General features: G+C 45.1%; 1 protein-coding gene across 2 annotated transcripts in view; it reads left to right on the top strand.

The window, feature by feature from the left end:
• The first annotated feature begins 8,828 nt into the window (after positions 1-8,828).
• PAX7 (paired box 7) overlaps positions 8,829-22,510 on the top strand; it is a 321,139-nt gene continuing 307,457 nt past the window's right edge. The window contains exons 1-2 of one of the 2 annotated variants that reach the window (XM_085898758.1): positions 8,829-8,968; positions 10,353-10,485. In XM_085898758.1, the coding sequence (XP_085754884.1) occupies positions 10,425-10,485 (61 nt within the window). In that variant the 5' untranslated portion in view covers positions 8,829-8,968; positions 10,353-10,424. Of the gene's footprint in view, positions 8,969-9,126; positions 9,259-10,352; positions 10,486-22,510 lie in introns of those variants that run through there. The other variant, XM_085898757.1, reaches the window with a different exon arrangement.

Below are 22,510 nucleotides of genomic sequence, written 5' to 3'. Positions count from 1 at the left end.
TGTGCATTGAATACCAGATGGGATATGCTGGGACCATACAGTATTGGTTCAAGGAAGGCAATGGGAAGACAGTGACAGTCAATGGTGAGCGGTACCGCAAGGTCTTATGCCGATACCACACTGATCTCGCTCAACTACCAACTCCAAACGAACTCAGACTTGCATGGTTCCTGCAGGACGGTGCCCCACAGCACACTGCAGGTGAAACCATCAACTTGCTCCATCAGCTGTTTTGGAAATCGTGTCATCAGCCTGGGCACAGCTCATGAGTAGGCGCTCCACAGCCCAGATTTGAATCCATTGGATTTTTTTTTATTTTGGGGTGCTGCCAAAGGTGAAGATTCCACCAACAAACCTCAAACCCTGGCTGTCCTGAAGCAGGAGGTGAAGGACTACCATCAGGCTACCACTCCAGCTGCTTGCAGACGAGTTGTGGCGAATTTTAGAGTCAGGATCAAAGCCTGCTTGAACAGAGGTGGAGCACACATTAAAAATGTCAATCACAAGCAGTATAATGAGTGTTTAGAAAATGGCATGGTGTATGCTTACCATAAATGTATCACTGAACTTGCTACCTTTTGTAATTTTTCTGCAATAAAACATTCAAATGGTCTACTTTTTTTTGAACCACCATGTGTGTGTGTGTATGTTTATATATATATATATATATATATATATATATATATATATATATATATATATATATATATATATATATATATATATATATATATATATATATACACTGAAACGCAAAAGAAACTTACCACCTTTTAAACCTTCAAATATCAACAATAACACTGCGTGTAATAAATGTGTGAACTTATTTGTGGACAATAGTGTCCTCACTGTCAGACAAAATGGTCACGGATGGTCACTTGAACCTTCAATGGTCACTTCATAGCACAGCTGTTGAACAGCCGTTTTGACTGTCAGTGATTAGCCAAGAGGTACGGGATGATTATAATTAGCTGCACGTGATGTCTTGATATTGGCTTTAAAAAGGCCAGTGCAAAATGGGCATTTCAATCAACATGCCACGATTGTCAAGGGATCAACGGCAGTGTGCCTTGGGCATACTGCAAGGCGGATTGAGCTACCGTGAGGTGGCACGTCGCCTTGGCTGTTCATACCAGACGATATCGGCCCTGGTGGACAGAGACACCCTCCACAACTCTGCAGATGACAGACCTCGATCAGGGAGGCCAAGAGTCACCACTGCGAGGCAGGACAGGCAGATAGTCCTAAGTCAGATGGCTTCAGACATCGACGACTGAGTGGGACAGAATCCAGCAGCAATCCATCCAAAGACTGGTAGGCAGTATGCGCCGATGATGCACTGCCTGTATCCAAAACAAGGGTGGCCACACACACTATTGAAAGGGGACTGACATTGCACCCTTTGTTGTTCTGTACTGTAGAACAAACTTATGAGATGGTGTATCTTGGTCAAAAACTTGACATGTCATCAATAAAATGCCAATGTTTCAATTAGCAATTGTTGGTTTGTTTTATTTTGAAATGTTACAATTTTATAACATTTCAAACAAGTGGTAAGTATATATATATATATATATATATATATATATATATATATATATATATATATATATATATATATATATATATATATATATATATATATATATATATATATATATATATAGCTCTGGAAAAAATTAAGAGACCACTGCAAAATTAGCAATTTTTCTGGTTTTACTATTTATTGGTATGTGTTTGAATAAAATGAACATTTTTGTTTTATTCTATAAACTACTGACAACATTTCTCCCAAATTCCGAATAAAAAGTCATTTAGAGCATTTATTTGAGCCTGGTGTTGGCGCAGTGGTTAGGGCTGCGGCTTGGGACCCAAAAGGTCCCGAGTTCAAGCCCCGTTGGGCCACTGAATTAATACACCTGGGGGTTGACTCAGCCTGTCATCCTTCCGAGGTCGGCGAAATGAGTACCAGTGTACTGGGCCGGTGTATACCCCGGTTAAAATAGGTGTACCTCATCCCTGTGTCGTAAGAGGCGACCAGGGTTGCGTCAGGAAGGGCATCCGGCGTAAAAACACGTGCCAAATCACTATGCGGATCATAAGGATGATCCGCTGTGGCGACCCCAAACGGGAGCAGCCGAAAGAAGAAGAAGATTTAGAGCATTTATTTGCAGAAAATGACAACTGGTCAAAATAACCACAAAGATTCAGTGTTTTCAGACTTCAAATAATACAAACAAAACAAGTTCATATTCATTTTTAAACAACACAATACTAATGTTTTAACTTAGGAAGAGTTCAGAAATCAATATTTTGTGGAATAACCCTGATTTTCAATCACAGCTGTCATGCGTCTTGGCATGTTCTCCACCAGTCTTTCACATTGTGGTTGCGTGACTTTATGCCACTCCTGGCGCAAAAATTCAAGCAGCTTGGCTTTGTTTGATGGCTTGTGACCATCCATCTTCCTCTTGATCACATTCCAGAGGTTTTCAATGGGGTTCAGGTCTGGAGATTGGCTGGCCATGACAGGGTCTTGATCTGATGGTCCTCCCTCCACACCTTGATTGACCTGGCTGTGTGGCATGGAGCATTGTCCTGCTGGAAAAAACAATCCTCAGAGTTGGGGAACATTGTCAGAGCAGAAGGAAGCAAGTGTTCTTCCAGGACAACCTTGTACGTGGCTTGATTCATGAGTCCTTCACAAAGACAAATCTGCCAGATTCCAGCCTTGCTGAAGCACCCCCAGATCATCACCGATCCTCCACCAAATTTCACAGTGGGTGCGAGACACTGTGGCTTGTAGGCCTCTTCAGGCCTCCGTCTAACCATTAGGCGACCAGGTGTTGGGCAAAACTGAAAATTGGACTCATCAGAGAAGATGACCTTACTCCAGTCCTCTACGGTCCAATCCTTATGGTCTTTTGCAAACCTCAGCCTGGCTCTTCTTTGCTTCTCATTGATGAAGGGCTTTTTTCTAGCTTTGCACGACTTCAGCCCTGCCCCTAGGAGCCTGTTTGAACCGTCCTCACCGTGCACTTCACCCCAGCTGCCGTTTGCCATTCTTTTTGTAGGTCACTTGATGTCATGCGACAGTTGTTGAGTGACATTCGAATGAGTTGGCGGTCATCCTGGTCAGTGGAAAGTCGTTTTCGCCCTCTGCAAGTCTGTAGCTTTGTTGTCCCCAATGTCTGCTGCTTGACCTTGTTCTTATGAACCGCTATCTTTGAAATTTTAAGGATGGAAGCAACGTGACGCTCACTGTATCCCTCTGCCAGAATTGAACCCTTCTTTTCCTCACTCAAAACTTTTTTTTTCAACTCTTTTGGCATGGTCAATAGTTATTTTTTTGATTCCAATTACTTTTGAGGTACTATTAGCACTGTTTTTGCCATCCAGCTGGTCCTATTGCAAGAGGATAGTGATGACCACAGCAGTGGTTCTTATACTTTTCCTTGTTAAATAAGATTCCGTTCAGGTGATCACCTAATCAGTACCTCACTAAGTAGAATGAGGTGTGCCTGTGTTGGAATTTAACAGACACTGGAATGGAATTGCTGCCATACATGTAGAGATGCTGCCTTAAATTTTTGTTGGAGTGGTCTCTTATTTTTTTCCAGAGCTGTGTGTGTGTGTATATATATATATATATATATATATATATATATATATATATATATATATATATATATATATATATATATATATATATATATATATATATATATATATATATATATCCAAACTAATAACTAATAAAAGGTAGTGTGTGTGTCATTGTTTTAGTGTGTCTTCTCCATAACTCCAAAACCATAAAATCTAGCAGCCTGAAACTTTGCATGCAAACTAAGGGAACTTCAAGGAAGTGCAGGACTGAAAAATGGGTGATTGGGTGAATTAAAACACCCCTTTTGAAGATAATTAACGGCATTATATAATTATATCCTTCATCAGGCAATTCTCTGCCAACGTCACACTCTGGGGTCTTAAGGCATTTCCTGGGTAACCTCGCTGAGGTCTGAAGCCGCCATGTTTTTTGGCCTGCTCAACTATGCTTTGACTTGGAAAAGGCCACAACGATTTCTTCACGATAAAGATTTTTTTTTCACTTTCCTCACTCATATTATCGAATGCCTGTTCATCGCTATGAATCGCTGTATACATCGCTTTTGTTTGTACTATAGTTTTCAAATTAGGAGTTTGGAGCGATTTCATGCATCATATGAAACGATTTTCCACAATCTACTCTCACGAACAAATTAAAGTATATCATCAAAATATTATTTCGGTTTTGAGGATCGGACATGGTCTGGACTAAATAAGTGTCGAAATCTGTTGTGAAATCTGATAATTTAAAGAAATAACGAGACTTAAAGCTAAGCCGATATACCGATTTACCTTAAGCAAGCAAGGTTATGTTCCCTCCTTCTCCATACCTACACAAGAAAATGCGAAATTTCCAAAGCATTACAATTATCTTGTTCTCCTGTTTGTAGAATTATATTGAGTGAACAAAAACTTTAGGAACGTGCCCTAACAGCTTGTCCCCCAGAGGAACTGCCTATCCATAGTGTCTGCCAGATCTGTGTATATTTTCAGAGGTTTCCCGAGGTGCTCTGCAGTGGATTAAAGCAAATCTGGTCAAAAACGGACATTTTAATAAAACAGTTATAACGTTTGTGCGGACCCCTAACAGATGTATCATGTGATACGTGCACAGCCGGGCAGGCAAAATGGTGGATTTTGTGCAATGTATATTTCACGGGCGATTGAACTTTGCGATGTCTCCAGGGTTGTTCTGCATTGTCATTTTATTTCATTAATTCATTGTATTTCATTAACTGCTGCATGCGTGGTGAGGACCGGCTTTAAAGTTAAAGGGATCCTTTATGGTATACAGTGACAGCCTGGCCAACCATTCCTGATCGACCATTGAATTGGAGTGCTCGCATGAGTGCTTCATCCACTTGCCAAGCACCTATTGTCGATAACGGTACCGCGCTACTTCATTCTGAGCGAATCGTTCAATTACTGCAGACGCTTTTTGCCGCACCATGTCATTCAGAGCGAGTAGTTCGTGCTCTGTCACCCTGAGTAAGTGGTTCCTGCTCCGTCACCACGAGTGAGTGGTTCATGCTCTATCACCCTGAGCTAGTGGTTCATGCACAATCACCATAAGCTAATGTTTCGTGCTCAATCACTCTGAGCGAGTGGTTCATGCTCCATCACCCTGAGCGAGTGGTTCGTCCTCCGTCATCTAAAGCGAGTGGTTCCTGTTCCGTCATCCTAGGTGAGTGGTTTATGCTCTGTCACCCTGAGCAAGTGGTTCGTGCTCCATCACCCAGAGCGAGTGGTTTGTGCTCAATCATCCTAAGCAAGTGGTTTGTACTCCATCACCCTGATCCAGTGGTTCATACTCCATCACCCTGATCGAGTGGTTCCTGTTCCTTCATCCTGAGCGAGTGGTTCATGCTCCGTCACCCTGAGCAAGTGCTTAATGCTATGTTACCCTAATCGAATGATTCCTGTTCCATCATCCTGAGCCAGTGGTTCGTGCTCCGTCATTTTCAGTGAGTTGTGAAAAGACACCCTATTTTTGAGCATGCCATAGTTGTGACGTAGTTGTGTTCCACGTCGACCGTAGGGCGCATGGTGGCCTTGCGTTATTCGTGCGGCTGCCGTAGTCTCTTATCAATGAAAAATGAATTTTGCCCTAAAAACCGAATACATTTTTAAAAAACCGAACATGACGTAGCGTTCATGTTTGTTCACGTGTCTCCCACACCTGTTCGACGCGCATCTTCGCGCTTTGTTCATTCAGTTCGGCGGTGGAAGTACTCGTGAAAGCATCTCTCATGTGTCGATCGCTACTTTACCTCGTGTTTTCACCTTGATTTGTGCTTTTTTTTAAATTTTTTTCCTCATCTTGTGTTTTCATTAATAACAAAAAAGCAATCCGATCATGTGGTGTGACGGACTGTCGGGCAAGGATTTAATTTCACAGAAAAACCGGTTGTAATTTGGAATATCCATGATTACCTCAGCCCGATGCGTTTGATGAAAGTGATTGTGGTTCTGGGGGCATCATGTTTGATGAGCTGCCCTGGGAGCAGCGCTCGCAAAGTGCGCGAGCGATCGGAACCCCGGCCGGAGCTCGAGCCTGTGTGAACCTTTGGATTGGTGATTGTACCAGTTTACATACAATACACCGCTACCGAAGGTCATTTACTCATCTTATTTTACCTTAAACATGGGGAATTTCAGTTGAAAGTGTCTTGAAAGTGGGTTTTCTTGGGGTCCAGGAACAGATTAATTCACTCCATTATTTCTTATTGGGAAAACAGTTTGGGAATCGAACTTTTTTCAATCCGAACAGCCTCCTGGAACGAATTCAATTCGGATTCTGGGGGCACCACGTACTGGTATATTCCGAACTGTTATATTTTTATTTCAGTAAAAAAAGAACTGGAAAATATATCCACTCGTTACCGTCCGTCTGGCCGCACGTTCGCCTTAGGGCCCCCCTGCGGTCACCTTGCGGGCACCTTGAGGCTACCTTGTGTCTTCCTTGAAAATTATATGGCAGCCGCAGGAACGCCCTAAGGTCACCGTGCGACATCAAATCAAAGACCGTACGGCATCACCACGTTTTCGGTCTCCACAATTTCTAAAAACACCGTGCGGCTCCCCGAAAAATAAAAACATATGTGACTGCTACATTGTGTGACTGTGGAAATACTGCGGCCGCCATATAATTGCTAGTGGCCGTAGATTTTCGAGACCCCACGGCCGCCGTGGCAAATATGACTTAGGCCTTATAACAATTCTCTACTTAAGGGACAAGGCGCCACAGATTTCCATGCAAAAACCCCAGAAAAGAAAAGGGAGAACTGGGCCCGTAGGCCTTTAAATGTTCCTCAGAGCTGGGATGACCGAAGGAGCTCCGCGAGGCCGTGCAGGTTACCTTGTCGCCCTGGAGACGACTCGATGGGTCTTTCGGTCAGCGACCCTCAGTTTGTCTCGTCGTCAACACGGCAGTTGGTGTAACGGCAGCTTGGTTGGTCCAGGCCTTGCCGTGCGGCCTGGTCAATCGGGCCTGGCCGACGATGCTTCAGAGGAGCGAACGGGCCTTGCTCTTTTGGAGTTGATGCTCTCTTAAGAGCCCGCTCACTCCTCAGCGTCGCTCGGACCGTCCCGAGGCCCGATAACCTCAGACCGTTATGTCGCTGGCTGGCGACTTCTCTCCGGCTGGCGACCTCTCTCTGGCTGGCGACTTTGCTGCCGCCTCCACCGACCCACAACTCTGCACGGCACTGCAGGCTTGACTGTACACCAGGCTACAAACTCCACCGGACTCCAACGACCGAGCTCCACTCCGAACTCCGAACTCCAGAGCTCCACTCCGAACTGCTGACTCAACTGGTTTCTCGACGTTTCAGCCCGGCCTTTTATCGGGTTCGGGGGTGGTGTTTGGTCTTTCACCTCCGACCCTTCACCCCCAGCTGGCTCCGCCCCTTTTGTCATTCTGATCCAATCTTGCCGTCAAACGCGGATGTGGTAGGAATCACCGGCTTTCGCTCCAACGAGGAAGTCGTCGTGTTTGTCGGTGGAGATGTTGTTCGTTTGTGGATGCCGTTGCTGGCGAAAAGATGGCAGCGTTTGTGGAGATGAAGGTGACGAGATGTTGGTTGTTTGTTGAGATGTTGGTGAGGAGATGATGTTGCTTGTGGAGATGATGGTGAGGACTTGTTGTTTAAAATAAAGATAGCAAAAGAATAATGGCTAACAAAAAGATGCACATCCTGATTGACGAATAATTCCCGTTAGACATCGGTGGGGAAATCTAATCTGGACACCACTTATCGACATAACTGATCTCTGGGGAACCTGAATGGTGATCTGTGAATTTCCACAACCGTAACAAATATATATATATATATATATATATATATATAGTTTTGGAAAACTCCCCCCCCCCCCCCGGGGGAGAGCATACATGGACACGTAGGTGACCCGAGGGTCATTAGTTATTAACCTCCGCCATCGAAGATCGGAGGTTACTGTTTTCACCCCTTTCTGTTTGTTTGTTTGTTTGTTTGTTTGTGAACAGTATTACGGAAAAACTCCTCGACGGATTTTGACGAAACTTGGTGGGGGGGGGGGGGTTAGGTATGGTCCAAGGATCATGCCATTAGATTTTGGACTTTAGATTAGAGGCTGTTTGTCCCGTGCCATGCCTTCCCCCCTCCCCCTCTGTTACTTTCAATCTTTATTCCTTCACACTATTGTTCTGTTCAATCCCTCTGCTACTTTCAATCATCCCTCCATAACCCCATCATCCTGTTTCAATTGTCCACCAATAATCTCCCACACATCAAGCATCCTTTCAACAGTCCCTCCTTCACCCCCATGGGTCTTACCTTCAATCCCGTGACCGTTCGGTCATCCCTCGGTCGTGCAACGGTTCCTTTCCGTGTTTCCTCCCTCCCATCCACGCATTGCTTCATAACTCACCGGGTGCTCTCACATGCATGTTCGTGGCGCTTGGTGTTCGTCGTAGCCCGTGAGGCACGATGCTTCTCGTGGGCGTAGTACAGTGCAAAACAGTGCGACTGGGATTTTCCCACGCGAAGGAGGGTGCTGGAGGCTCTCATTGGGTCTTTAGTCACGAACAGGACAGGACGGGGCGGGGGCTTCATTGAAAGTTCCCTCAGAATGGTGTGGAAATTTCCACAAGTGACGTCAGAGGGGGAGAAGACTTGTGGGAGGAGGGAAGGAGGCTGGTGTGAGGAAGAAGCAGAGAAGTGCAGAGAAGCACTCGTGACGAGCTCGTGCGAGCAGGGACGATGAGCGCTCCTTAGCAGACGGCTCAGAAAGGGGACGTTGCCCAGCAGGCACACGACGTCAGTATGAAAGATTCACGACGTCGGGAATCGGCCGCTTGGTTGTACAACCAGATCACGACGAGGTACAGCCACAGCGCGCAGATAGATTTTATCGAAAACTGTTTTTTCTTCGTCGTGTGTTGCCATGGTGACCGCTTTTCCATCTCGTGCCGTGTGTGGTTGTGTCAACCTTTCACCGGAGGAGAGATCTGATTGGCTAATTGCTATTTCCGCGTCACGAGCCGCCATTTGCAAGGTTTGGTTAAACTTGTGAACTTTCCCCTGTTTTCTGAGTGTGACACACAATCCGTTTTAATCCTATGAAGACTTCCGCTTTTATAGTTAAAATTATCTTCCGCCGTGATCATTTTTGGTAAGTATAATATTATAAATCGATTTTATGTCTTAGCTTTTGTTTTTTGGACGTTTTAAAGATCACAGAATCCATGATGTGTTCCTGTTACTGGTGTGATGGAATTTATATCGTTACATTCAATGGAAACTCTCCCGGGCCCGGGTCCGGGCCCTTCGGGGCCCTCGAGTGGTTCGAGCGTTGGACTCGAACGTGCATCTGACGATCGAATCCTCCAACACCCGATTTCATCGTTCGTTTATCACGTTTCGCTGTCGCTGATTTGGCCCTGATCGTGTGGAGAAATCGACGGTAAATAATCAATTCGTTTTTCCGCGGGCCTGGTGAAAAAAAAACACCGCTCTGTGGTAACAAAAATGACTTTGGACAAGTTTAATTGGTTCAGAACCGTTTTAAAATATATTTCTGTTGTGGATAATGCTTCGGCTGTTCGGGTCCGACGAATTACCGCATTGTACCACAATGTAACAAATTTAAAGTTCCACTGCTCTTAAAAAAGCCTCAATTAATATTATTTTTTATGTCCTCTTTTAACGAGTGAGGCCTAACCAAAGGCAAAAGGAAAACAATTGTCAGTTATTGTTCGCCGAAAAATGTGAAGTTTTGTCATAAAAAAAAATTAACCCTTTGGCCGCCGACAAACTGCCGCTTGTAACAATGAAGCCTTCATTGCGGTAGTTTGTCACTTGGGGAGTTGTTTAAGTTTTTCGTTGCACAATTGTTTTCCTTTGGTAAAATGGTTATCAAAAGACATGAAAATAATTTATATAATAAAGAATAATATTAATTGAGGCTTTTTAAGGGCAGTGGAACTTATAATTTGTTACAAGCTGCTTTGAACACTGGTGTACTAAATTGTTACTTTCTAAAATAAGGGTGATGTCCAATGCTGTGATGTCCACATACAATTTGTGTGGAAAGAATGGGAAGAGACCTTTCCGGAACCTGAATTTTTATAAAGTTGTCAGAGGAAATGAATTCTGCTAAATGACAGTTTATAATGTGCATGACTTGAGCGTAATTCACATTGCAAGTCTTGTTTGATGATCATAAAGCCAAATATATACGAAGTGGAAATTCTTTTCATTTTTCAGACAGTAACATGACCAGTCAGCCAACAGCGACAGAGGCAGATGTGGACACTGCCTTAACACAACATTTGAAATATGCCCCTGATCGGTGTGGAGGTGTGGGCAGGAACAAGCCCTCATCTATCTATAATTCCAGGTGTGTGTGTGTGTGTGTGTGTGTGTGTGTGTGTGTGTGTGTGTGTGTGTGTGTGTGTGTGTGTGTGTGTGTGTGTGTGTGTGTGTGTGTGTGTGTGTGTGTGTGTGTGTGTGTGTGTGTGTGACCGTGACCGCTGTTTCTCGACAACCACTGATCCGATCTAATTGAAACTTGCCAGCTATATTTCTGGGGACCTGAGTGTGTGCCTTTTCAAGGTTTGATATTAATTGGACAAGTGCTTCCCAAGTTATGGCCATTTATTTGCCAAACCAACTGCGTAGGCGTGGCCGATGGGGAAGAGATCCTCAGCCGCATTCCCCATTGCGGGTTACAACGGACGGACTTCCGGATAGTGATGACTTACTGTATTCTCATAATTTCTCGATTTCTTATGCGCATTTATAGATAAACACAATGCCCCAATCCAGTCGTCATTTACGAGAGCGAAGGAATAGCCTATGTGGTTGTTTGAAAGTTGTTTTTTTTTTTGCATGTACGGACACGTACTAGTGTAGTAATAACGAGTAACAGCAACATGCTGTGCCAGCCGTCCACGTCCTTGAGTATTAAGAATTTGCAGCATAGTTAATTGTAATGTTGTATGTTGGAAACCCAGCCTAAGTTTACATTGTGAAAATATTTACATGGACTTTTATGCATAATGAAGTTATTTTATTGTGAAATTAAGATTGAAAACACCCAACAAATTAATTTTTTTGTGCTTTGGAATTATTTATGTGAGATGCATTCAAAATTGTGTTTTCATACTTAATGATGTTAGATTTATATTTTTTCTTTGTATGAATACACACGCATAGATATAGATTTGGTCTCATTGATTTGCCTGATTGCAATTCAGTTTTATATAATTTTATGCACTGTTCATATAATGTCAAGTATCATCTGTTTAAGTCTTTTTGCACCTCATTCTATTGATGCCCGCTGTGGGACATAAGTAAAAATATTTCTAAATTGTATATATCATGGAGAAATTCTATCAGAAAGGTGTTTGACTTCCCAAGTAGGAAGTAAAAGTTTTTATGATCCTTTTGAATTTATGTGATCAGTACCCATATTGTACTCTTTTACCAGTCATTGCTGAATTTCGACCTATTGAATGTCAACTATTATGTCGTATAGCAAAATTTATATGTGGTTCTTCGTCTTCTCATAATTCTTACCTGAGGTTGCTTAATTATGAATCTTGTAACAATGGGTAGTATGCCATCAGTAGCCAAAAATTTTAATTACATTTTATATAAATGCAAGTTATCTGTCAATACCTTTTATGCTCCTAATGCCCATAATGTATGCAAGCATAGAATTATCATCAGTTTTACTAACTCTCTCTCTATTGAGTGCAGCCTATGGCTGCTGGTTGCATCATTGGTTGGGACGTGGCTATGCCGCTGATGACATACCAGTACACTGGTACTCATTTTGCCCTTACCAGTACACTGGTACTCATTTTGCCGACCTCAGAAGGATGACAGGCTGAGTCAACCTCCTGGTGTATTTTATTTCAGCAGCTAACAGGGCTTGAACTCAGGACCCTAGGATCCCAAGCCACCACCCTAACCACTAAGCCAACACCAGGCTTAAGTTTTACTAACACTGCATGATGATGATGATGTTGTTGTACTTAAAGGTGCCTTTGTGCAGTCAATTATATTTGAAAGAGAAGCTCCACAGTTCCTCTATGGCGCAGAACTTTCTGAATTTGAATTGTTAACTGTGCTTTGCACAAAGTGAATTTGTCAAAAAGGTATTTACGACTTTTACCCATGTGGTATTTGTTTTTATTCCCCATTTTTAGTGTGTTTCTCAATTGCAATGGTATCTACTTTTATTTATTGTATGTTTGTATTTGAGTGTGCTTTTTTGGTACGGATAAAGATATTATTATTGTTAATACTGCTTGTATATTTTTCCACAATCATGCTCTGCGTGATACGTGATAATAGATGATTATGAATTGCAGTTGTTTTAAAGTTGTGGTCATTATGTGTTACTGTGCAACGTATAATGATGTTGCAATACAACTTCAATGTTTTGATAATGGCACCGGTAGAACAGCGGTGCTCCGCTGGCCCCAGACCTATGGGTCGAGGGCTCCATCAAGCTGGAAGCTGAAGGGTGTCATGCACTGCAATGTTCGTTTCTTTGGCATGCAAAGAAAAGGGTAAAAACAAAAACTCCATTTTATGAACATTGTGATAAAGTTGAAAAATAACTTCATGCTTCAATGTTGTGACAACGTTGAAATCTGACGTCATGGGTGTTGCAAATACAACTTCCCACTGACCCAATTCTGACGTCAGGATAGAACCGGCAAACGACGTTGCAATAACGTCGTGTGCCTGCTGGGTAACGGGACAAGTTCGCATGAGCAGAAGATTAAAAGACTGATAAGGCTCGTGAGGGAAGGAACAACAACGTGTGATTGTAAAAATGGTGTGTGTGTGTGAGACCGCTGTTTCTCGACAACCACTGGTCTGATCTAATTGAAACTTGCCAGATATATTGCTGGGGACCTGAGAATGTGCCTTTCCAAGGTTTGATATTAATCGGACGAGTGCTTCCCAAGTTATGGCCATTTATTTACCAACCAATGACAGGAAGCGTTGCTGCGTAGGCGTAGTCGATGGGGAAGGGAACCTCAGCCGCGTTCGCCATGACTGTTTTTTTTCTCTTATCTTCTCTTTGTGTTTTTCCTTGCGAAAAGGCAAAATATGTTGGCGCTAATTGAATAATAGGCATTAAAACGAATAATTTATCAAAACGTTGGCAGATCCAGCAGCCTCCGCATTCTTGCCCTGGACGAGGAAACAAAGAAGTGCCGTTTCCTCATCAATGTTGTTTATGAAGATGTGCTAACGAGATAAAGGTGTGCACGACATGGAGACTATTTTTATTATTATTTATTGAAGAAAAATTGTTCCGAAAATAATTTATCAAAAAAAGTGCACAAGTTTTTTTTTTTGTTTCCAATAATTGTCAAAACGCTGTGGCCTTTTGGAAGTGTTTCAGGAATTCAGCTCTACTCAACATGCTTGCCAACAAAATACATCTCAATTTGGTGGTTAAAAACGATTCACAACGATGGGTTTCCTTACTCATTGCTCTGCAGTCTGCATTCACCCCTTCATTTGTCATCTCATTGACCTCATTTCATCTATCTATAATTCCAGCTGTGTGTGTGTGTGTGTGTGTGTGTGTGTGTGTGTGTGTGTGTGTGTGTGTGTGTGTGTGTGTGTGTGTGTGTGTGTGTGTGTGTATATGTGTGTGTCTGTGACCGCTGTTTCTCGACAACCACTGGTCCGATCTAATTGAAACTTGCCAGATATATTGCTGGGGACAAGAGTATGTGCCTTTTCAAGGTTTGATATTGTCGCGGATTCGCGCCCGCCGGCGTGCTGACGGCCACGTAACTCGAATCGCGGCACGTCGCCCACCGGACGGACAATCCAGTCGTTACCCTCTCGGACTAACGCCGGGAACCAGTCACGGGTGGACCTTTCGGTCTCACCGCGATCGAGCCAATCGGCCCCCGCGTGGGATAGGGTTGCTCGCCAAATTCGACCTACCTAAGTACCCACACGGAGGGTAGACCGGGCGATCGCACCTCGCCGCAGGTCGACTTCGGACACGGGCCACTTTAAGCGACCCGTTCCGTACTATCGGGATAACCGAGCGGTGTTATTCGTCGGCCTCGACGGTTCGATTAATTATCGGGCGTCTTAGCCCAGGACCAACCCTTTACGTGAAGCAAGATGGGGATTCAATGAAAGAAATGACGAAGCGAAGCGGGAAAACAGTTCAACATAAAGCACATTTATTCGCGATGAACGGAAAGCACACGTATACAATTCCACCAAAAGCACATAGAAAAGAAGACAAAAAGCAAATGCGACAATGCAGATCTAATACCGACTACGCGAGCACACGGCAACACTTATACAATTTTACTTCACAGACGGCGCCGACAACACATATTCAAAACCAAGAAAAAGAACACCCTCAAGGATGAGGCGGGCCTGGGGCCGAGACCGGGTCGGGCCTACCCGTCTGATGATGAGACGCGAAGTGGCGATGGTGCCCCAACTCCGCGGGCCTCGCGGACAGTGTCTGGTAGGGGGTGGGAAGGGGGCCCCCTTTTGTCGCACTATCTCAGCGCGGGGGGAAACAGGAGGGGGTTGCTGATGCTCGGGGAAAGGAGGATTTTTATTCTGTCTCGGGTCCCGCGACGAGCGTCTCCACCTCGACCAGGTCGCGCCGTCGGCCTCCCGCCTTCAGCTCCCGGCACCGACGCGAGCACCCCCTCGTCCGTCTTCGCCGCCGCCACCTCTCCACAGCTCCGCCGACAACTCGTTCCAACGCACAGCTCGTTCCAACGCGCAACTTCCTTCCAGCTCCACCGACGACTCTCTTGAACTCCGAACTCACTCTTTCCAACGCACACCACCTTTCTGACGAACGCAGCCGCTTATACAAGCCCCGTGGCTTCGCCTTTGACCCCCTGCCTTCGACCTTTCACCTCGCTCCCCATTGGCCCGAGAAAAGGTGGGCGTGAATGCTTTTTGATCCATGAATTTGCATATAGCGACCGCCCTCCAACGCCCTGGAGGCGGGGCCAAATCGCCCCTCGTTCACCGATTGGACGGAACAAAAGCGGGCGTGAGTCGTTTTTGATCCGTTTTTCTGCGGAAAGTCCGTGATGTTTTGTACACGCTGTTCGGTGCGCGCCCTGCACGAGTCCAGTACCGGTACCCACAAGCGGCGCAAGAACGGTGGCGATGCGACGGTTGCGAGGTGTGACGGTAAAGGTCGTGGCTGTTGCGGTGAAGCGGCGTTGTGGTGGGTGGTTGATGTTGTGATGACTGTTGAGACGTGCTTGGTGGTGGTAATAATGGCGGTTGGTCCAAAATAAAAATAGTAAAAGAAAAACGGCTATCCTGAAGAGTCGCAGCACGCATGAATGACATTTATTCCCTCTAAACAACGGGTTTGGGCCTAACTACACATATACTTACGGAGATATCTCACCTAAGGGACCTGAATGGTGGTGTGCGAATTTCGTCAACCACAACAATATTAATCGGACAAGTGCTTCCCAACTTATGGCCATTTATTTACCAACCAATGACAGGAACCGTTGCTGCGGCCATTTTATATCAACCAATGATAGGAAGCGTTGTTGCGTAGCCGTGGTCGATGGTGAAGAGAAACTCAGCCGCGTTCGCCATTACGGGTTTTTTCTCTCCTCTCCTCTCCGTGTTTTTCCTTGCGAAAAGGCAAAATACGTTGGCGCTAATTGAATAATTGGCCATTAAAACGAAATTGCGAATAATCATAACTGCGATATGCGAACTTCCGGATAGTGACGAGTACTGTATTCTTTCTCTTTTTTTTTTTTTTTTTTTTTTTTTTTTTTTTTTTTCGATTTATCGACTTACTGTATTCTTTCTCGATTTCTGTACTTTCTCGATTTTCTTAAACACAATCCCCCAATCCAGTCAGTGACGATTACTGTATTCTTTCTCGATTTTTTTTTTCTTGATTTATCAACTGACGATTCTTTCTTTCTCGATTTTTCTGAAACACAATGCCCCAATCCAGTCATCGTTTACGACAGCGAAGGAACGGTCTGTCTGGTTGTTCAAAAGTTTGTTTTTTTTGCACATACGGCCACGCACGTACGGGCACGCGAGAGCGAAGGAACTGCCTGTGTGGTTGTTGTTTCTGGCACGCGGTTTGAAAGTTTTTTTTTTTGTTTGTTTTGTTTGCACGTATGGGCACGCACCTACGGGCATGCACTCGTCTATCTATAATTCCAGCAATCTGTGTGTGTGTGTGTCTGTGTGTCTGTGACCGCTGTTTCCTGACAACCACTGGTCCGATCTAATTGAAACTTGCCAGCGATATTACTGGGGACCTGAGGATGTGCCTTTTCAAGATTTGATATTAATCGGACAAGTGCTTCCCAAGTTATGGCCATTTATTTACCAACCAATCACAGGACACGTGCTGCGAAGGCGTGGCCGATGCGCCATTTAGTTACCAATCACAGGACACGTTGCTGCGTAGGCGTGGCTGCGTCGGCTGGTGCACGGCCGGCCGATGATGACGTCACGTGCCGTGCTGGCTACGATGGGGATCATTCGGTGCCTTAGTTACCGTGGTGTAGGAGTGCCAATGGTAAATGGCAGCGAATGTCATGGCAAGCAAAGACAGGTCAGGTCAGGTCAGGTATGGGAGCATGTGCCAGTACAGCGCGTCGCTGCATCCACTTTCCGCCGGTACTCCAGGGGCCTCCGTCTGGCCATCCCCCAGGCAGATGCCAGGCCCATCCCCATCTCCTCGAGATGATGGTCAACCTGCGGCAACCACGAGGAACGTGGTCGGCCCACTGGCCTCCTCCACTCACGAGACTCCCCCGCTGAGAGAATCTGGTGAGCAGGATCAGCATCAGGAAAATGAGCCACATGTCCATATAGCCGCAACTGACGCTCACGGACTATGCAGGTAACAAATCTCATCCGAGTCTCTCTCAGCAACCGCTCGTTGGACACAAAATCCGACCAGCAATAGCCAACGATTCTCCGAAGAGACCTGGTACCAAAGGAATTAAGTCTCCATCTCAGATCCTTGGTCAGAGTCCAAGTCTCGCATCCATAGAGCAAGACTGGAAGTACCAAGGACCTGAAGACTCGGACTTTCGTCCTCCCGCACAGGTACCGGCAGCGCCACACCCCATGATCCAGTGAATCCATGACTCCCCAGGCCCGACCCAGACGTCTATTGACCTCTGACTCGCAGCCAGAAGAGACATGAATATCACTGCCAAGGTAAGTGAATCTCTCCACGACCTCAACATCCTCACCACAAACAGACACAGACAGGACAGCAGAATCCAAAATGTCACCGAAAGCCTGGATCTTAGTTTTGACCCAAGAAACCTGTAATCCCAGCGGCTCTGACTCCTCATTCAGCACCTCGAGGGCCCCCAAAAGGATATCTAAAGTCTCCGCAAAGATGACTGCGTCATCTGCAAAATCAAGGTCCGAGATCTTGACATTCCCAAACGATGCACCGCAGCTTGATCTGTCCGACATGCTCCCTAAAAGAAAAAAAATCCAGTCCATACAAGTGCTGAAAAGTGTGGGGGCCAGTACACACCCCTGACGAACTCCAGTAACAACTGGAAATAAGTCGGAGATGGTACCGCCACACTTCACAGCACTCTCAGTACCAGAGTAGAGTTCAAACATCAGATCGATCAGTTTTGGTGGCACCCCACGAAGACCAAGAATCCTCCAGAGGACATCCCGATTCACTGAATCGAACGCTTTACAGAGATCAACATAGGCTGCAAGCAGCCCCTGCCGAAACTCTCGTCTGCGTTCGGTGAGGACACGAAGAGCAAGGATACGGTCAATCGTTGACCTCTTTGGTGTAAAGCCTGACTGCTCTGGACGCTGGTGCTCAAGCAGATGGTGGCGGACCCTATCAAGAATTATCCGAGCAAAGACCTTGCCCGGCACTGAGAGCAGCATCACCCCTCGGTAGTTGTTGCAGTCTTGGCGATCACCCTTCCCTTTCCAGAGAGGAAAAAGAAGGCCACTCTTCGAATCAGTTGGGATGATGCCTGTGTTCCACGCAGAGCACAAAACTGCATGCAACGACATGAGTGCAGCATTTCCACCAGCCTTGAGAAGTTCAGCATGGATGCCACAGATCCCTGGAGCTTTGCCCTGTTTCAACCGGTTCACCGCAGCCCGTGTTTCCAGAAGCGAAGGTGGATCACAGTTGATTTGATGGTCAGCAACAGGGATTGTAACACCCTTGACGTCCAACTCGACAGCTGAGGGATCAGTCTGGTACAACCTCTCAAAGTAACCGGCCCAGCGGGCCTTCACTTCAGACTCCTCTGTCAAGAGCCTACCACTCTCTGCTCTAACTGCAGTGCTCCGAGGGATGGGCTTGGATGAACGCAATGCGCGAATTCCCCTGTAAGCGGGATGAGAATCACCTGTCCACAGGTGATGCTCTATCCCCCTCACAGATTCCTCGCACATAGGCCTCCTTGTCCACCCTCAGTGCACGTACAGTTTTACGCCTCGGCTCCCTGAACAGCTCAGGTCTGCCATTCAGCCTGGCCCTGCGACTCTGGTCAATGTTATCCAGTGTCCCTTGAGAGACAAAATTCTTCTTTGCCCTGCGGTGAGTTCCAAGACATCCACCGGCAACATCAAGGACGGTGGTCTTGAAGGCACTCCACAACTCTTCAGGACCCCCCAAAGCACCCAGACTCCCCAAGTGTCCACTCAGCCTGTTCGCAAACTCCTCAGCTACTCTCTCATCCCTGAGCTTGCCAACATCCAGCCTAGGCTGGTATGGTACCATTCTCCAGGATTTAAGGTGCAGCTTTAGAGTTGCTACAACAAGCCTGTGGTCAGTATTGAGGAACTAAGCACTCCGGTAGACCCTGCAGTTCTGGATCATCCTCCAGCGACCGTCAGAGGACATGGTCAATCTCCTTTGTCACACCGCCAGCGTTGGAATACCAAGTCCAGCGATGAGCTTGTGGGTGCTGAAACCATGAACCAGCCACCCTAAGTCCATGACTTCTTGCAAAGTCAAGGAACTTAGTGCTATTCTGGTTCATAGTTCCTGACCCATGGGGACCAACACACATCTCATAACCATCCCTATCAGTTCCAGTCGATGCATTGAAATCCCCCAAGACTAGAAGTGTATCTCGTCTCGGACACTGATCAACCACAGACTCGAGCGTGGCGTAGAATGCATCCTTCACGGTGAGATCACTCGCCTCAGTCGGAGCATAAACAGAGACCAGGGAAATGACACCTAAGGAGTGACGAATCCTTAATCTCATAATACGCTCGTTGACCGGTGTTACCTCAATTATCATTGGGGTCAGCTTATTGGACACAACTACAGCAACTCCTTGGGTATGGTAACCATCAGAGCGACCAGACCAATAGTAGGTGTAACCACCCACCATTATCTCCCCACAATCCGGTCTCCGAACCTCAGAGAGAGCTGCAATTCCGATGTCCAAACGCTTGAGCTCAGATGATAACAGAGACAGGTGATCATCCTCTCTTTGGGATAGGACATTCCAGGCACCCACCCAAAGGGACCGCCTCAGGTTAACCCAAGGAGACCTCCGTCTGGTGGAGGACACCTCAGCACCACTCCGACACACTCTCCCGCAGATTTTAGAGTAATGTCATCCTCTCATTACTGTGTACCTACCTCCGAGTAGGTATACAGTAATGAAAAACAAAACGTGCGCACAAAACGTATTTTATTTATTATACAAGCATATCAAAAAAATTACGAAAATGAAAATGGTAATCATGATTTTAATGAATTCTTGTATTAAATGAATCCTCGCACCACTATTATAATACTGGTATAATCCTTACTGTATACCTACTTTTGCAGCCCCCTGTATATACACACACATACATACATACACACATGCATACATAGAACTATATATATATATATATATATATATATATATATATATATATATATATATATATATATATATATATATATATATATATATATATATTTGACCCCTCCCACACTCCTGTAGCTGAAGAAGCTGCGTAAAGCAACCTAAGAAGACTTACACAAGGTAAGTACTACTCTGTTTTGAATGCTTCCCAGAGTTTCTGAACAATTATAAAGATGTCCGCACATAGTACACACATATGAATCCCAATGCTCTACACCCCCTCAGCTTCCGGACCAGTTTCATCACTTATTGGCGAATCATCCACGATATCGTTGACAGAGATGCGTACCAACGAGGCTCCCAAGCATGTACCACATGCAAACGTCAAAGGCAATCGATATATAAATGAAGAAAGACCACCCACATCTCTCACTTGTGAATGATTCACATCTCTCACCCACCCACATCTTACCATCGCCATGGATTATGTCTCGCACAGTAATGTTTTTTTTTACCGTGCGAGACATAATCCGTGCCAATGCTCACTATATCAGTCAGGAGGTGCATCTGATATGTAAACGCCGAATGTAGTCATCACCATGGATTATGTTTTATGCGATCAGGTTATGCGATTGTCTTATGCGATCAGATTATGAGATCAGGAGGTGCGTCTGATGTATAAACGGCGAATGTGGTCATCATTGGTTGGGTATTTATCGGTATGCCACCTGATGAGGGCAAATAAGCCTGAAATCTGGATCGGTGGTTCCATTTGATGGTTTACTGATGATGACGACCATGTAATCTTTGTCTGTTTGACAGAGTCACCGGGCCGAGGCCTCTGTGTTGGAAGTGACGTTTTGGTGTGGATTGTATCCAATGAGGATCGGCGGAGTGCTCGTCACATTCCACATGTTTCGATTTTCCTGCTGATTACATCATGTGCCTTGTGTTTGAATGGTTTACATTTGCAGGAACAATTGTCTGGGTGGCAGACGGATGGTTGTTCTGTGTGGGTTATGTGGTTTTATCATGTGAGACATAATCTGCGGCGATGCTCACCACATCAGTCAGGAGGTGCGTCTGATATTTATATTATACAGTCATGCGCCACTTAACGATAGGGTTACGTTCTGAGAAACGCGTCGTTGTTGTGCGAACATCATTTTTTTGTTTTCGTTTTCGAACATCGTACTTACCACAAACCTAGACACCAAGGCTACAAGTGTAGCCTATTGCTCCTCGGATACAAACATGTACAGCATGTTACTGTACTGAATACTGTCGGCAATTGTAACACACATCCAAAAGAGACTGAAGACACGTTAGATTTACCTTTGTGCTGTTCATGACGGCCATCGGTGTTGTTAGCAGCAGCTTACAATCTCCTCGCATCGATTCTAGAAAGGTGAATAATTGGCGTTTGGATTTTATAAATGCGTAATCATTGCATCGATGTTATAATTTACAAATGAAGAAACGAGCACCTGTCAATTGTGATATATATTTTCGGACCAGTGCGATTGTTTTGAACAACATAAAAAGCTTCACTAAAAATAAATTTGTTTTAAAGTCGACAAAGAACAACGATTTTATTCACGGAATTCTTCAATTTAAAGGTAATTTACTTGCGAGAAGGTAAACGTGCAAACATTGGTTCAGTTTGAAAGCCGATTTCCTTGAATCCCGATTTAGCACGATCCTGTTTTTTTCGCGATGACATTTTATGGACCTCAACAATCGCATTATAACAGGGCCACACTGTCGTTTATTATCATTATGAGGTATTATGTACTGTACAGTGTACATAATTGTAGGTGCTATTTTTATACGAGGCAACATCACTCGGCGATAGGAATTTTTCAGTTACATTTTTTTTTCATTTTTTTTTTTCCAGAGCTGGCACATCCGTCGTATATGCGATCCATCATTACCCGGAACGTCGTTAAGCGGCGTGTGTGTGTGTGTGTGTGTGTGTGTGTGTGTGTGTGTGTGTGTGTGTGTGTGTGTGTGTGTGTGTGTGTGTGTGTGTGTGTGTGTGTGTGTGTGTGTGTGTGTGTGTGTGTGTGTGTGTATATTGTTAAGAATTTGGGAATTCGATTGCACACAACATACAGGTTCATTTAGTCAGCTATGTCGATAAGTGCTTGTTCCCTAGATAGCTCACCTTCCATTGTTTAAATGTTCAGAAAGTGATTAGATGCACTGCGAATCGATTTAATAGTTAGAGAACGAACAATGGAGACATCCCTCCCCCTCTTCTGCGAAGAGGAAGAACCACCCTGCCCTCCCGTGACTCATGATGTCAACAACTCCCTCCCACCCATGGCTGAGCGGGGGATGGAGTACGAGGGCATGAGTTATGAGTCACGCCGGGAGTGGAGGAAGGGCGGGAGAAGGATAAGGACGAGATCCTGTCTTTGTTCTGGTTAGTAAGCTTTTTGCTTCGGCAGAGAGTAGTCGTTCAGCAGACCTTCGGGTCCTGTTCGGCTTGGGTAAGGGTTGAGGCCTTCGGAAGCTTTTTGCTTC

Source organism: Eptatretus burgeri, chromosome 10 (assembly GCF_056783735.1).
Source record: "Eptatretus burgeri isolate ZD-2024b chromosome 10, Ebu_testis_v1, whole genome shotgun sequence".
Classification (NCBI taxonomy): Eukaryota; Metazoa; Chordata; class Myxini; order Myxiniformes; family Myxinidae; genus Eptatretus; species Eptatretus burgeri.
Note: the sequence above shows the minus strand (reverse complement) of the source record. Positions and strands in the feature narration are given on the sequence as shown.